The following is a 17,398-nucleotide window of genomic DNA, read 5'->3' as shown; positions in this document are numbered from 1 at the left end:
AGCGAGGACTATAAAACAGAAGAACTCAGTCGATAAGACCGATTCAGTATGAATTATTTCACCGGGCATTTGAAAATATCGTTGTGCATTTAAACCTTTTCGTCTGAAATTCTTTAAATTATTTTTAAAAAAATTTATATGAATGTTTACATAAAACAAAATACAGAAAGTCTAAAATAGATGCGAAATAAGTATGGGAATAAAATAACATTTTATATATATATACATATATGTTGATATATATACGAAAAAGTTTAACAAGGCGATTGTTAAATAAATTCTCTTCATTCTTGTCGTCATCAATATCGACAAGATCAGTACAATGTTAGGAGAATTATTAGAGTGGTCAGTTTAAGTTATTCTTTCTCTCGGCGCGCGCGCGCGAGAATCTCCGGGGTCCAAGGTAGCCCAGGATGTATTTTCTCAGTTAGTATCTCTCATACCTTCCGAAAAAAGTTTAAATTCCGACTTACTTAACATATAGACGTGGCCTAATTGACCAACTGCGCGCTCGACTCTCCTTGCGGCCTTCAATTCCTAATTACAATTACCTTCGGGTGTTGTCGGCTTCACGGGCTTCCGCGGGGATCTCACCACTAAAACGTATAAAGAAAACGAATTCTCTTTAAAAGTTGTGAACGTCGTCAAAGTGTAACATCGTTACATGGCGCACTGAATTCTCAATTGCTACTATTAAAGCATTTTTTGTGAGCAATATTGGTAGATCAATCGTTTTTTTTTTTTTTTAATTACGAGTGAAGTATAGCAAAAAATCAACAGTGCAACCATCGATTTATTAAATATTGTTGCAAAACTGTGTTTACTGTAATATGCAAAAACTAATTTAACATGTTTATCTTTCGACTCAGATTTATATATTAATATCGAATACAATTAATAATTACATATAATTTTCACGATTCACAAATAATCTAACTAATAAATAATAATAAATATTTTGTATATATTAAAAATATTTGTACTAGTACACAAAATAAATCTGAGTCGTTTTTTAGATATAACTAATTAAATAAGGAATACTCATTAGTTTTAATTGTACAATGCGACATTTTATTCTATATTGCCTTAAACGCAGACCTTAGCATTTGAAATTGTTCAAAAATAAAACAAAAAAAGAAATAAGCCGAAACTAATCACGCTACTGTTCAGCTGAGAGAAATTGTTGTAATATATACATACCACTCGATCGATCCGAGACGCGTGGGAAATAAAGGCGCAAGTCGATGAACATGTATAATACTTTTTTTTCTTATTTTGCCTCATTTCTTTTCTTTTCTAGCAATTTAAGAGTATGTTAACGAAATTCACAAACGAATTTATAGTGCAACCTTTTTTTATTTTTTATTTATCAAGTCGAGCCAGTGGCTTTTCAACGAATAGAGGTACATGTTCGAACACGTATTTGAACCTCGGTGTAATCAGGTAGCTTCCACTATTCGTTTTTTTAGCACAGAGATAAAGCGGTTTATTTATCAGGCTTATCATAGATTAACATTTCGACAATTGAGAACACACACAGTATCGAGAGACCCTGTTACACCACAATTCAATTACGTAAATATTACGCCACTTGTACAACATGGAAATTCTACTTGTAGAATAGCGACGATTTGCGATAACAATAGTTAACAATGATGACGATGCTAGAAACAACAGATTTTATTCAACGCGACAACTTGAAATCGTAATTATTCGCTATAAATTACTGTAACTTTGTATCGATCACAGTTAAAGAAAATTAAAAGTAAAGATATATGACATAGAATTAATTGCAAAATGTATAAGATCTTAAAATACATATTTTATCTGTATCGAGTTGTGAGAAAGCATAGTGTTCTGTGATTGGTTCTATAGTGTTCTTGTGATTAAAAAGCTGAACAAAATGACAGACCTGATTCAATTGAAAAGAACATTATTTAGTCATTAAATTACGCGTAAATTTATAATTTTAATATTTATATAAATATATAAGCACAACATTGTATTCTATAGCAGAAAGATACAATTCTATAACTTAACACATGTGTGCAATATTGTTATAAAAAAAAAACTTGAAATCTTAAAATTCTAAAACGTTAACTTGTAACAGCAACTATTTTATAAAGTTCGATTTAATATATTTATTCATTGTCAGAGAAAACATGCACTTAGATATTATGCGAATACACGAATTAATTTCCTAATATATTTTAAATTATTAAATTATTTAAACAATTAATTTATAAGCATAATTTTGTATTTAAACTTGATATTCAAATAAAATCAGATTATAATTTATAATAATTTGTAATTGATAGAAATATTTAACATTTAGATTATTTATACAGTATATATTATTGGAAAAAAGTATAGTCGGCTCAAGAACACCTATCTAAAGAATATTTTAGAATATAAAGTATTTGCAATATAGGCCAAATTTTTAAATGGATAGTGACAGAATGCAGCAGTCGATAAGAGTGAACTTAATGTTCGAAATGATCGCACAATCAGAATTTCTCATTTTTCCATTTCAACATTTAGTCATGCGAAAGATGACGTGACCACCTGCAAAGTCTTGGAAGTTTGTCCTTTTTTCCGAGCATAATTATTTACAATCATTGTTTGTGAATAAATTGGCCGCGATTCTTCCTTTTTCTGTTCCACATTATGTCTATATATAATTTATTACGAAAAAATATACTTTCTATATTCATTTTTATCGAAATATCTTGCGTCACTTACTGACACAAATATTTTACCTGGTTGGCAGTAATTACCGACATGTTTCACACTTCCGCTTGCAAGCGATCACGAGATATTTTCTTATGAAACTCGACGACGCGTGCGCGAATTGTTTATATCAATAAAGATCAATGAAAATTGTCGATTGCTAGTTTGGTGATTAATTTCGAAAATGTAGTTCGCGCGAAAACGCTCACTTACCATATCCTTCCCCCTGAAGAAACAGTCGGAACGCCTCGCTAACTTTACCCGGCTGTTCTTCCAATACCATACCGCAATCTGATATCTAAAAGACAGGATATAATCAATCACTTGTCATTCGCGAGAGAAAGATTAATCTGCAAAGTGCGGAAATTTTCATTTGCTATTAAATTCTGGAGTTTATCATTTATAGTTATATATGGCATACTTGTGGAATTTCATTCGAATTTAATAAAAATTGTCTATCTAATGTGCTAGACAGTAATTACATAATTGCTTCCTGCATGCTAAACATTTATCCATCACAGGTCTCGCTTGTGTACTAAATGAAATAATCTATAAAATACACACACACACACACACACACACATCTCCTCTTATGTATTTAATGAAGACGCTTACCTTCATCCAGGAGCTATTTGTTGGATCCAAGCGCCCATTTAACGTTACAGTGTCGTCGACATGAGGGCTTAGAGCACCCGTGATATTCATCACCGGTACACTAAGCGTCAATCCCTCCTTCTTGCGCGTTGGGTCCAATTCCCTTGTTATATTCAGATCCGTGCGACGAACATAACTATCGATAAATAATGCGAGATTCGTTGGGTTCACGCGACGCTCAAAGTAGTTCTTATACACTTGAACCAAATCATGATTCCGTTCTTCAGTCCCCTGTAAAATTATATCGGTTTTAATATATGCTACTGCAGATTTTTCAAAGTTGTGCTATTTAATCTGTAATATGACTACTATGAGTACTAAAATTTGTTTTTTATCATAATTATGCTAATGCATATTCATGTGTAACATAAAAAAATAAATTAAAGTTATGATATTTTTAAATTTATATTTTATCCTCTTTGTAAAACATTACAACTCAAAAAATAATAAATAAAGAGATTAATTCTTCTAAAAACTTTTCCCTTAAATAACACAAACGAATTATTATAAATAATTATCTGTTTAACTACAATAAATATATAATATATAATTACAGTAAATATTCCATATAAATACCAATTCAATATCTTTTTAAAAAGATTTTCTTTGTACGTTTTTAATTTTATTGACATTTGAATTCTTTATTAAATTTTATATATCCTATATTTTGCATATATGCATAAATTAACTTGTATGTCCGGAGGGACAGTAAAATCTGAGATCCTTTTTTTATAAAATAAACCGCATTTTTTATATTACACGTGACGTAATTAAATTTGTCAATAATATATGAAATCAATATTATATATTCGGCTTGCTAATGACATACATAGATGAATTTTTTTTATCATTATATCATCAGCTATTATATCAGACATTATATTAATCTTGCGATTGCATGCGAATTTGTAATCAAAGTAATCCATCTTTTATCCTTCCATCTGCCGATTGAATGAGTCAAAGTCTCAGTGGATCGAAGAGCGCATTGTACACTCACAATCCGGTTTCTTCGCGAAGCAGTACAGTGTGGTAAAAACAACCGACAAAACCTATCATTAGTGTCGGATGGGAGGGAAAGCAGTGGAACAAAATGATAGGGCGAAGCCAGGAAGGAGCGCGACGTCCGACCAGCTTTGTTTAAAAATTATGTTTCCTTATACCTTTTCGAATAATGTTGGCCAAGTTTCATAACGATCCGACCCGCTAATGTACAATTACTTTATTAAACTTCAAACCTTTAATCTCATGCATCAGAGATTATTTTTTTATTTTTCTTATAACAAGGTGATAAAAATCAACATGAAATGATTGACTTATATCAAATATTATAGTCACAATTATCTGAGTTAAATAAAAAGTGCACTTTTTGCAAATTAATACTTAATAATATCATAAAAAAACTCGTTCAATGTATTAATTCGAAATTATCATCTTTTCATTCCTTATTATTTAAAAATTTAAGTATAATTAAAAAATACATTTTGTTCTGCTGTACGTATTTCTTCGCAAAAAAAAATCAATATTTTTTTTTATTATATTTTTATATTTGCTTCTTTAAAGGTTAGAGGTCGTCTTTGGACGCAATAATCTTCTCACGTTGTATAATAGCGACAGCAAAACTGTCAGTTTAATCTCTGTAGTTTCCATGGAGATCAAGCCTTTGGAAGCTTAAGGTTCGTCGTCGATAATTCATCTTGCGCTCGCGCTTGAACGCTAACTGGGTTGACATTATTTTGCGCCTCATAAGAGCCTGGCGGTTTATTAGTTCCATAAAATATAATCCGGAACACAATTAAGTTTCACAAAAAAAGTTGAAAAACCATTCACGAAAGATGTTTATATTATATTATAATCAAATATTAATGTAACCTGAATATTTAATATAACAAAATATTTTATAGTAATGTAAATACGTAGTTTAAATTAAATTAAAAAATATATACATATATATATATATATATATATATATATATAATAATTAAAGAAAATTTTATAATTTTCATTAGTTGTAAACCATATATATAATATCAGATATATAATATCAGATATATATATATAAATATCGTGAGAACTGCAATTATGAATTGAAGTATAAATCAATATTGACACTATATCGCTATTTTAATTTGTGATAAATTGATTTATTAAAAAATCACTTACTTTGATAGAATTAATTGTATCAAATTATTTTAAATTATAATTATATTATAATTTTAGTAAATCTTTCATAATTGCAATTGATATATTGCTTACTATTAAACTGTAATCTAGAATCGTTGCAAATTTAAATTTATAATATCATATTCTTACCCTGCCGAAATGATGCCACATCAGATAATCGAGAACACCCTGCGTCATGCCCTGCGATCTCAGGTGACGCACGTTCAATTTTTGATAGCCCCATTCGATCCATCCTGCCTGCGTGGAGACGCAGTTTATCAGGCACAGTGCATTTACTTTCTCCGGATGGGCGAGTGCAAATCTTGCCAGAATATTTGCGCCTGCACCGACCCCGAAACCAATTACGGATTTTATGCCAAAATGGCCGAGGATGAAGAGCAGCTGTTCAGCGAGCTCTTCCATGGACGGATAAGTGTAACTAAAATGTATATAATTCTGCTGTTTAAAAATTATTCATGACATTTCACTTTGATAATGATTGACATTTAAACAGAGTACGCGAAATAATTATTTGAATTGCAGATTTAACTTCCGCGAAGAGACGTTATTGAAAATGTTGAATAAATTAGCAAATATTGACAAATCTTGTCTATTTAAATATACTTCTCTTGTTATATTTGTTACTCGGAGAGTTACAAATAAACCAAGAATTAAAGCTTTTAAAATCTATTAATGTTTCTGCAAATGTGTGCAGACATTGTAAAAATATATATTTTTATTATAACATTGTCTTTATGAAGATTATTACAATCAATATAATATCATAATAAATTACATTGATTGAAATTTTAAATGATAAATATTAAAATAAAATTTTGTATTTATTTTTCTTAAATATTGATATTAATATTAATATTGATCATATAATGTATGAATATATGTAATGTATAAATTTTACATATACATATTTATAATACCTATTTTGGTAAAACTATAATAATGTAAATTCAGTCATATTCAGTAATATTTATCACAACAATATGCAGGGTGTCCGGTCGCGACCGCCCCATAGCTCAAGGGCAGATAGAGCAGGCCAAACTGAACATAAAAGTCCTCTACCATTTTGCGACTTGCGTAATAATTATTAAACTATTAATTAAAAACGCTCAGGGAACAATATTACATATATATACAAAGTGTCCGGTGATAATCGCTCCACCTCTCTAGGGCTGATAGAGCAAGTCAAACTGAACATAAAAGTCCTCTACCATTTTGCGATTTCCGCAATAATTATTAAAATATTAATTAAAAATGCTCAGCATATGCTGAATGCTATATACGGCGCGCGCTCACACGCTGAGCGTTTTTAATTAATATTTTAATAATTATTGCGTAAATCGCAAAATGATAGAGGACTTTTATGTTCAGTTTGACTTGCTCTATCAGCCCTAGAGAGGTGGAGCGATTATTACCGGACACTTTATATATATATATATATATATATAGATATAAAATATCGTTCGCTGAGCGTTTTTAATTAATAGTTTAATAATTATTGCGCAAATCGCAAAATGGTAGAGGACTTTTATGTTCAGTTTGACCTGCTCTATCTGCCCTTGAGCTATGGGGCAGTCGCGACCGGATACCCTGTATAACTAAAGATTGATTTAATACAATATAACATAATACCTATTATTAATCAGTAATAGTCAATATTACCACATTTTCAGATACATAAATATTATACAAAGAAAAAGAATCAATAACTGATATATCGATATTTAAAGCTGATCCTTCAAAGAGATTTGGCACGCAAACAAAACCCATTGACAAAACTTTTGCATGCAAATCTGCATTGCGGTTTAAATTATTTTATAACTCAATGCTTACAATTAGTTAAATGTATGTCTCTTTGAGATATAAGATTACTTTATAATAACATCAACATAATTAATCATATTAAAAAAGATAATTTCTTAATCTAGTAATGTTAAATTACTCATGGTCCACTTTTATGAATTATCATACATTACTCTCAAAAGTATTTTATATTCCTAATTAAATAAATTGATATAATGATTTTATTTATAATTATAAATAAGTATAACTTATTATTTTATTTAAATTTTAAATATATTAATATATTATTTTTTATACACTTTACACATTTGTTTAATTTACATAAATGTAATAATATGATTGCAAAATTATAGAGTTTTGTACGTGTATTTCAATTATATTTTGGTTTTATTATAAATAATAGATTAGAAGCAAGAATTATGTAACAACCGATAAGTTTGAACTCGTATAAATGCTCGGTTATCGATATTACGATAAAGAGTATATGCATTTATATTATATTATATAAGAGGAGATATAAAATAATAAAACTATTCCTTTAATCAAATCACATAATTTTACAGAATTTTACGTGCGGAGTAAATAAATTGTCAATGCAATTGAATTGATTATGAGATTGATTGAGATAGTAATAAGGTCATTGAGTCAATTCTCGTTAATTGAATTAACGTATTATAAAATGATATGCGCGTATATATCTAGAAGAGATCAAGGCTTAATTAGAAGCATATAAGTAAAATGCATCAAATTTTTTAAAATTATTAATAAACGTACTCTTTACACTGCAAATCCAAGTGCGTTAATTTAACACATTTTTTTTGTGTAATTTTAAGATTACACGTTTATCTGTGTTATTTAAACACACATAAGTGTGTAATCGTTTTATTTTATACGGATCATGTGTTTTACAAAGTAACAAATATTTAAAAAGAATTCTCGTTTTAATTATTGTTTGATGAAAACTGAAAATCTTTTTGACTATCAATACTGGCATTGTATAAGCCTATTGTAAAATACTCTGATTTGATATTCATCATTCGATAAATAACTAATTTTTCTCGTGTTTATTATTTGAAAAATCAACTTACTCTTCAGGTAGCGTCGGCGCTCCTTCCTCTTGTCCGGGTGCATTTACGTGATATACGCAAAAGTTTTCGAGTAAAACACGCATGTCAATGTAATTAAAGAATGCCTGGAAGCTCGAAATGTCTGAAAGAATAATGTTTATATTAAAAAAAAAACAGATATATTAATATACTATACATATGTTTACTTTGGGAAGAGAATATGGTAATAATAATATTAATTAATTTAAAGAAATGTATTATAACTAGGATTAAAACATTGCATAGCTCTACATTATTTTAATTATAAATTGCTCACAATTAAGGCCTAGATCGTGATAAGTGAGAATAGCTGGTTTCGCTCGATTTCCTTGCACTGCTACCAGCAAATTTCCCTTGTCGGTCTCCACCCTTTCTTCCCGCACAGAACCGTCATCTCTGGAGAGGTATCTCAGTGCCGGAAATTGCAATTGAATGTTCTTCAACTCAATGTCATCCATGCTATCGGAAGGCATCGTGCTGCGCATAAAAAGGAATCGTTTAATTATTAGAGGCGTGATCAAAAAGATGAAAAACGATCCGATATTCCTGACGTGAATGACAATTGATGACGACTGCAGTAATATAAATTCCCGAAGAAATTTAACTCTGGCAAGGTTTCTTTTCATATTGTATAAAGTTATAACTAGTTAAATTTACATTATAAAATACCTATCTTTTCCTCTATTTTTAAGTTGAATATTCTTGTCTGTTAAAAAATCAGGCTCTGCGTTCAATATATTAATAGATAAAATGCAAATATGTATATTTACTTATGTAGCATTTTTAGATTCTATCTCTTAATATAGCACTTTTGTATCAGTATCGTGATGTTTTTCAAATAATGCTTTCTAATGCATAAAGTTTTTTTTTTCTTACACTGTTATCATATTAACATTTTAATACAATTATAAATCAGCACGAGACTGTATTGCGGCTCATGTATCATATAGAAAATGTCTTTTTCCATCTACAGTTTTATTTGCAAGAAGTTTATTAGGGCAAAATGTACGCAAAATAATGCACAGTAACATAATTACTGCTACAAACTTCAATGAGGGTAACAATTTTTTTACAATTTACTTTATCAATTTTTATATACAAATATGTGTAAATAATACTAATAATAGAAAATAATACTTTTTTTAGTAATAAGTTTTAAACAACAATTTTTCATTGAACTCTAATTCTCGTTTCACATGTTTCCAAAGTTAATGTCTGGTTCTAACATGATTTACGATGCAAAGAGAGCAGCTTGTAGCAATTAGCGCTGATCCAAGTTGCTAACTATTATTACTGTTTTACATAATAGATCGCAGCGAAATTATTTAATAGTAAGTCACTTTTCATTATCTGTTATTACAAAAAAAGTAATAGATAAAAACAAACAGATGATATAGTGCTTTGTTGACTGTAGACTATAGTCAAGTAGACTTAAGTCTCCTTGACCAACGATCGCATCTCCAATTTCGCCGATGAATAAGAGTTACAAAGGTTGACTCAAGACGATATGTATTTTCGTGCCAATAATTGCGTTGCAAGAAATGTTGGAATGTTTTGCATATTAACTTTGCTTCTTCTGGCATAGTATCTTAGCCTTGAAAAAAAATATTTTGAGATCATGTTTGCAAATACTTTTAAAATATTTTAAATATATTTTTAATAATTTTTTACTATATACTTAATAAATACTTTGTGATAAAGTAACGTATGAAATTAATCAATTTTACGGAGTACAATTGGCAATATTATTTATTAATTCGGAAGAGTTAAAGAAAAAATTGATCCTACGCAGTTTGTGAATTTTTCATTTCGTCATACTCGTCTGTTACAACTTGTGTTACGTCAAAACAGATGTATTCTCGAGAGCGAATGTAATATCTTCGCGGGATATTACGCAAAATTAGTTTCTTCGTATGAAACATATGCATACAAAATGTCAGTCGAGATGTGAAACGTGACTTTTTTACCAATTTGTGTGTCATATTCAGCAGTCGAAGTAAATGACTAAACAGATCTCTCAAAAATTGCTCTCATCAGTCGTTTTCACATGCTTTACTTACATATATGCGCAGATATTTATTAAAGCAATTAACTTCAGTGGATATGAGTTAATTAAACTTCTAATTCAGCAACTCGGAAAATTGGTCGAAGCGTGTTTGCTCGGCAAAGCTAGTTAAAAAGTATATATCCTTGATTCCTATCCTAGATTTAAACGCTACTTGAAGAATTATCTCACTGCACGTGCAATTTATTCCTAAATTGGCAATAACAATTATGATGAAACTTTAAAGTACAAGATTTATAAGCAACTCTGCGCACTTGAATTTTGCAGCAAATACAAAAGATTACGCTCGTTACACGCGTGATTATCAACCTTGTTATTATAATCATTATTAATTAATCAGTACATAAATCTGAATACTGAAATTTAGTCTAGTAGATATGTATATCTTCTTGATCTCATTTTACTTTATACATGTAGATCAAAGATAACAATTTTATTTAACATATAATCTTAGTGCAAAAATTCTCTATATGATATACTTTAATAATGAAATCCAGATTAATTTTTTTATATATTATAAAAAAATTAGCTACATTAATCATCGGAGTAAAACCTAAATTACAACTAATGGTATGAATAGTTAAGGAGATGTCAAGAATAGTTAATGGCTCTCCTGGTAATCAATTAGTAGTTCTATATCAGTTTAAAGCAAATACGAGCTAAATGCATTTAGGATCAGCCTAGGATAAGTAATATCTCCACGTTATTCTAAACGTATAATAGCAGTAATAACTTTAATCATCTGCGGAGTTACATCAATGTCCAACTAGTTGTGAACTCGCTTAATGTTCGAAAGACTTACTTCGTCTTGTATCCCAGAGGATTTACGGCACCAATCCAATTTTAGTAAAACGATAAAGTGTCAAGAATCTCATTTGACTTCTGTACGCGCAAAAGATTCTTTGAAAGAAACGTCACCCTAAAGTAAACAGTCCTGTAATCTTTTCAAGCAGATACGCTTCTGTTCTTCCTGAGTTCTTTACAGCTGTTATCCGAAATTTTTTCCTTCTACGTAATCTGAGCAAACGCAACATGTATGTATTACGTTACTCAGCCGAAGCATGAATAGAAAATGCGTTTATAAATTCACGCTCTTTCTTTCTCTCTCTTCTCTCCTTTCATGATGCGAACTATCGTGATCTGCACAGCGTACACAGTGTTTGCATTAATAAATTCTTTATCTATTAATCGCTGCTTACGAGGCAGATTGTATTTTTGCATAATATCTAAATTAATACAGGGATTACTTATATTCCAAATTATTACTGCGTTGTGTAACAATTTATTATTAACCTTATGCGTTTGTATTTAATAAGATATTTTAATTTTATTATGCTTTTAGATTTAGTTTCCATATGAAATATACTATTTAATGTCGTTAGGATAAAAAAAGATTTAAAACTAAAATATTAACATGTAATTTATGTAAATAAATAAATATAAACAAATAAATAAATATATATATATATATATATATATATATATATAATATAACTGCAGAAATAAAATATTCTATAATTTAAATTATTCTGTAATTTAGCAAATTATACACAATCCTTTACTTATGTGTTTATCATTATTTATGTCGTTGATAAATGTGAAGAAATTGTGTTTTCCTTTGATTTACTATCTCTATTCGTAATAAGTGCTAGGTGCAAAATGGCAATAAAGGAAAGTATTTGTTTGTTTTTGCGAATGGGATGTAAAGCGAAAGACATCGTTTCCACAAATTTATGATGCGTATCGTAGACGGCAGTCATTGCGACGCCGTCTACGATCGATAAACGGAAATGTGATGTCACAAATGCGCCATGAAATCAATTGCAAAACACTTTAGGACTCTTGATTGATAGAGCTCTCGAGAATTAATTATCAATCATCGAAATGATAAACGATAATGCAGTGGTTTGGACATCGACCTTAACAAATCGCGTATATCTTCCATATTATTCGAAAATAGATGACACACTTCTTGTTAATACGTAATATACATTCTAAAATAATTAAAGTATAACAGAGATATATAACACATTTAAAAAATTATTACAGCAATAGTGAAAATTAAACGCTTATATAAATATATAATTTTTTTATATATATGTATACAAAGAAAGATGGAACAAATATTGCATTTTACTTATTATTAGCACTCAATTAAATTAATTTAGAACTAATAAATAATTGTGATTAAGATGAGAATATTACGTGAAAACATGCATAACTAGCTCTTTCACGTTATTATTAGAATATATATTTTCCCATATCACATATAATTAATCTTACTCAATAAAATTCTATAATACTGTCTTAATTCAAAATTTATCAATTAAAAGAAAAAAAAGTTTTGCTTAAAAGATATATATTAAAATCAAGATATTTTGTGATAATATCGCAAATTTAGATTACGGTACTATTTATATGTATATATGGACATAATGTCACAAAAAGTATTATTCCAAATTTCTTCGCTACTTTGAATTCTACTATAACTCAAACTAATAACTTTAACAAAAAGTTAATATTTTTAATTGAAAGAATGCTTAAATAAGAAATAAAAAATATAATACAACAAAACATGAAACGCCGAAATAGAATTTATAAATAAAAACAGATACAATATCCGAATGGGCACATAGACAATTTGTTTCAAATTATTTTTTTCTCGGACATATGTAAATAAACAAATATCTTTTATTGTATTCTGTTACAAGATTGTAACTACAGTATATACTCTGTAATAAACTTGTGCTTAGATCAAACTGTTCCTGTTGTGAAAAATTGAACGTATTTCTTTTTGTATTTTTAAAAGTAGACTGACAATGAGTCAAATTCATGTGTCGTATAAAAGTCAAAATGTTTTCTTGCAAAAAAAAAACCAATTTGCTGGTATATACATATACATATAAAGAGAGAGTTATTGAGTAAATAAACAAAAATAAAAACACAATGTTATGCAAAATGTAAATATAGATACTGAAAAAGATCAAAAATTATAGGCAAAAATGGATCACAATTTAGATAAATTAATGAATTTAGTGTTATCTTTATCATCGTTTAAAAATTAATGAGTTTAAAACAGAAAATAAATAACAGGTATCATCGAACAAAATTTCATAGTGACATTTGATAACTGCAAAGAATAGAATTTTTAGCTAAAAGCGAAATATCATTTGTCTATTTTGGAACGAAAGATCGATTATCCTTGGCGAGATACTTAATTGCGAAGGGAATTACAGAGTCTAAAGTTCTTAAAGCAAAAACTTATTTTTTAAATGTTTGTTTAAAATTGAAAATTTCTGATATTATTTATATTTATATTTATGTAAAAACTGATGTTCTATTAATGTAGAATATAAATATAAACCCTTTTAATATATTATGTTCCTTTTTTATTGTTATAAGAAAACTTTAATAGCAAAGAAAAATAATATAAGTATATAAAAGTATATATATTATATTTTTTTATATTTTAATACTCTCTCTCTCTCTCTCTCTCTTTCTCTGTCTGTCTTTCTCTTTTTCTCAATACTTAAAAAAGTATTGAGAATTGATTTCTTTAAATGTCACATACAATATGTATGTATTATATATGTTTTTAGATATTTTATATTTACTTTAAATATTTATTTAAGAAGAGAATGTTTTTTTTTTGTTTTCACTCTTTGTAAAAATTTTTTTTAATGTAGTTTTTTTTATCTTCACATGCGTAGCAGGAAAAGAATTGTGTTAGTTTATGGGCTATTTCGTTTTACGTGCTATGAAGTTTACCAGAGCTCTGTCATATCCACAAGAATATTCTACATTTTATCATTCTTTACTGGCAGTGAAATGCTCTATCATTTCCGCGAACATTGTAAAATACTGCAACCAGTCGACGTATAATGTATATTCTTCTCTACTCTATAGGTGTATTCTATACTTTCATTAATATATGTGAATTTTATAACGTTTTATTTACAACTTGCTAAAAACCCTTTGAATATACACAATACGTCTCTCTCGCTCTATATTTACTCTTGAATCTATAAATACTTCAAGCGTAAACATATGTATAAGCAAAGCGCACGTTGAAAGAAATTTGAATAGAGTCAATAAATATCAAAGTTTGATTACCTAATTATTATTAAAATTTGTCAAATAAATAGGTATAGGACATACTTTTAGCAAAGACTCTAAATATTGTTTATGAAAATATTTACCATTTTAATCCAGCTTCTAATATAAAAAATTTTTGAGCTTTGAAACACTCTGCTGTTATTAGTTACATTAATTGTATTACATTACAACTTTAATTTAATTTTATTTAATAAAAATACTTTTTTTATACGAGAAACAGAAATAGAAAAATTTTAATTGTTTACTTTTGCTAAAGTTAGATAGACGAATACATATTTTATTTGACGTTTCGTTCAATAATAATGCTTTTGTCAGAACAACGGTATCAGTAGTGATATTCGTAGTGCTACTTGAATTTCCAAGCACAGCTAATTTGCGTGTGCGAGAGGTTTCCCGGCACGTCACTCAGTCGTTTCCGGCCAGAGTTAAGTCCGACTATTCTCTTCCTACTTTATCGCAACGATAAAGCGTGAGGTTTCAGAGACTGTCTACATAAGTCAGAATAGTATTATACACTTTATGTGTAATTAAAAATTTTGCAATAAAAATTTATTCCTTTCTAAACTGGAGCAGCGATTGTACGAATGCATCGAGTAATTCAAAATATAATAAAGTTTTTTGAAAATAAGTTCATATAAAATAAAAAAAAAAATTGTTCTTTGATCAATTTGATCTACTGAATAAAATGACATATTCGTGATAAATAATATAAAATAGAATAAAATAGTAATCTATGTTTAACTTTTCTTTATAATTTATATTTTATCAATTTTTCAGATGTCGGAGTTTTATTTGGAACGGAGTTAGATTTGTCAATTTTTATTTTTAAATAATTTTCACATTTTAAATAACAAAAATAAAAGAATAAATTAAAAAAACTACAAAAACTACATTGTTTATTTACATTCTTAAAATACGAGAGACTCATATATATTTCTCATGTAAATTATGATGCTTAAAGTGATTGCATCATCATATTATAGTTTAGAAGCATAGTACATGTAGAAATTCAAATAAATTATATAAATTATACAATTGTTTTAATCATTTGTCATAAATTTAATAAAAAATTAAAATTAAAAAAACATTTTTCTATTATTACTATTTACAATTTGATCTGAGATATTTTATAAAAGACTATATGCAAAATATACCTTCAAAATTTTGCAAATTACATTATATTCGCGTATGTGACTAGATAATCTAAAACAGAAAGAAAATATTTTTCTATTTTATTTTTCATTTTGAAGCATTCTCGCATTATTTAGAGATATTCAACAAAAAAGATAAATTATTGAAACTATAAAATATATATTAAAACTATAAAGACTTTATTATATTCGAATTAATATCTATGTATTTTATATATTTTTGGCAGTCATTTCTCTCATAGTAAATCAAACATAAACGTATATATTTTTAACTGATTGCGAGAAGTTGTACCACCTTTAGTAATAGAATTCGTAGAACAAAGAACTGCTTAATCCTGGATCAACCTGAAATCCTACTTTCGAATTTCCAGAGATATCTCGCGTTACGAATATTCAACTGGCTCGTTGAAAGCGCCCACCTAAATGGAAAAGTGGTGCAATATTTCTTCAGGCTGGATTTTGTTCTCATATTTTCCAACTTTAAAACTCTGAAAACTCTCACGCTTAAATTAACTGCGAAATAACTTTATAAAATGCGAGCTTGATCGAAAAGATTCGTAGCATCATCAAACATAAATTTATTAGAAGAAAGAAATTGAATACGAATTTAAAAAGTACAAAGATAATAATTTACTTCTACTTCTTTTATAAAAGTTAATTCAATTTATTTTAATGTTTTTTAGATCAAATTAAAACAAATTGTATAAATATTTAATGTCGACAATTCAAAATTTATGTTGAATGCAGTTAAAATAAGCTTTGCATATATGTATAATCTTTTCTTTAATAGGCAAGATAAAATGTGTTTAAATGGCAATTAACGTCTCTAAAATTTTTTAAAGCTTTTCAAAGTGATTAACCACAATCTGCAGCCAAATAACTGACATCGAGCGGCATTGAATATTCGATATCTTGTATAATAATATTTTTATCGATCGATTAACCAAAGTGCGCAGATAAATTCTTTGTGATCACTTGCCTGTAAGACGAAGCCGCACAATAAGGATCGATTTACGTTATTCCACTACCAATTCCTTGCGAACTAAAGCAAGCTAATAAATCTTTATCTATCACAAACACAAGTATGATGCAGAGCACGTTGTAAACAGAGCCAGCGATTATTTGAGTTAGACAGACTTCGCATTTCTAGCAAAAGAATAGATCACAGATCTAAGAATAATAATAGTTTGTTTAAGTAAACGTATCTTCTCTCCTTTATTATTGCAATTTGCAAATTTACTATTGCTTTAGACTTTGTGTTTAGATTATACATTTTCTCATACATAATTCTCAAATCAATTTTTACATTTTGTTACTTCGATCGAATCATATTAATTATTTATTTTACGCATTACTTGTAGTAAAAAAATTTGATATGGTTGATATGTTACCTTTGATGTTCCAATATAAATTTTCCTTATATAAAATGCTGTTAATCAATTTTTATTTTAAAAATAATTTCTGTCAATGAACAAACAGTAATATATGATGTGCTAATTTATTAATTACTGCATTCTTTTTATTAGAATATAAAGCTGTTTTATAAAGTCGATATTCGATCAAAGGGGAACTGGCGCAATGCCAAGTTGCATTAA

At 28.2% G+C, this 17,398-nt stretch overlaps 1 protein-coding gene and 1 long non-coding RNA gene across 9 annotated transcripts in view; one reads left to right on the top strand and one right to left on the bottom strand.

The window, feature by feature from the left end:
* The window catches only part of LOC140664014 (uncharacterized), a 71,892-nt gene that overhangs the window by 7,088 nt on the left and 47,406 nt on the right, over positions 1-17,398 (top strand). The window lies entirely within an intron of this gene.
* The window catches only part of Mesk2 (misexpression suppressor of KSR 2), a 35,066-nt gene that overhangs the window by 3,934 nt on the left and 13,734 nt on the right, over positions 1-17,398 (bottom strand). For 5 of the 7 annotated variants that reach the window (XM_072888687.1, XM_072888690.1, XM_072888688.1 and 2 more), the window contains 6 exons: positions 8,749-8,948; positions 8,454-8,574; positions 5,695-5,983; positions 3,346-3,615; positions 2,944-3,028; positions 552-596 (listed from right to left, as the gene is read on the bottom strand). In XM_072888687.1, the coding sequence (XP_072744788.1) occupies positions 552-596; positions 2,944-3,028; positions 3,346-3,615; positions 5,695-5,983; positions 8,454-8,574; positions 8,749-8,948 (1,010 nt within the window). Of the gene's footprint in view, positions 1-473; positions 597-2,943; positions 3,029-3,345; positions 3,616-5,694; positions 5,984-8,453; positions 8,575-8,748; positions 8,949-17,398 lie in introns of all 7 variants that reach the window. The other 2 variants (XR_012046371.1, XM_072888689.1) reach the window with 2 other exon arrangements.

Source organism: Anoplolepis gracilipes, chromosome 3 (genome assembly GCF_047496725.1).
Source record: "Anoplolepis gracilipes chromosome 3, ASM4749672v1, whole genome shotgun sequence".
NCBI lineage: Eukaryota > Metazoa > Arthropoda > Insecta > Hymenoptera > Formicidae > Anoplolepis > Anoplolepis gracilipes.
Note: the sequence above shows the minus strand (reverse complement) of the source record. Positions and strands in the feature narration are given on the sequence as shown.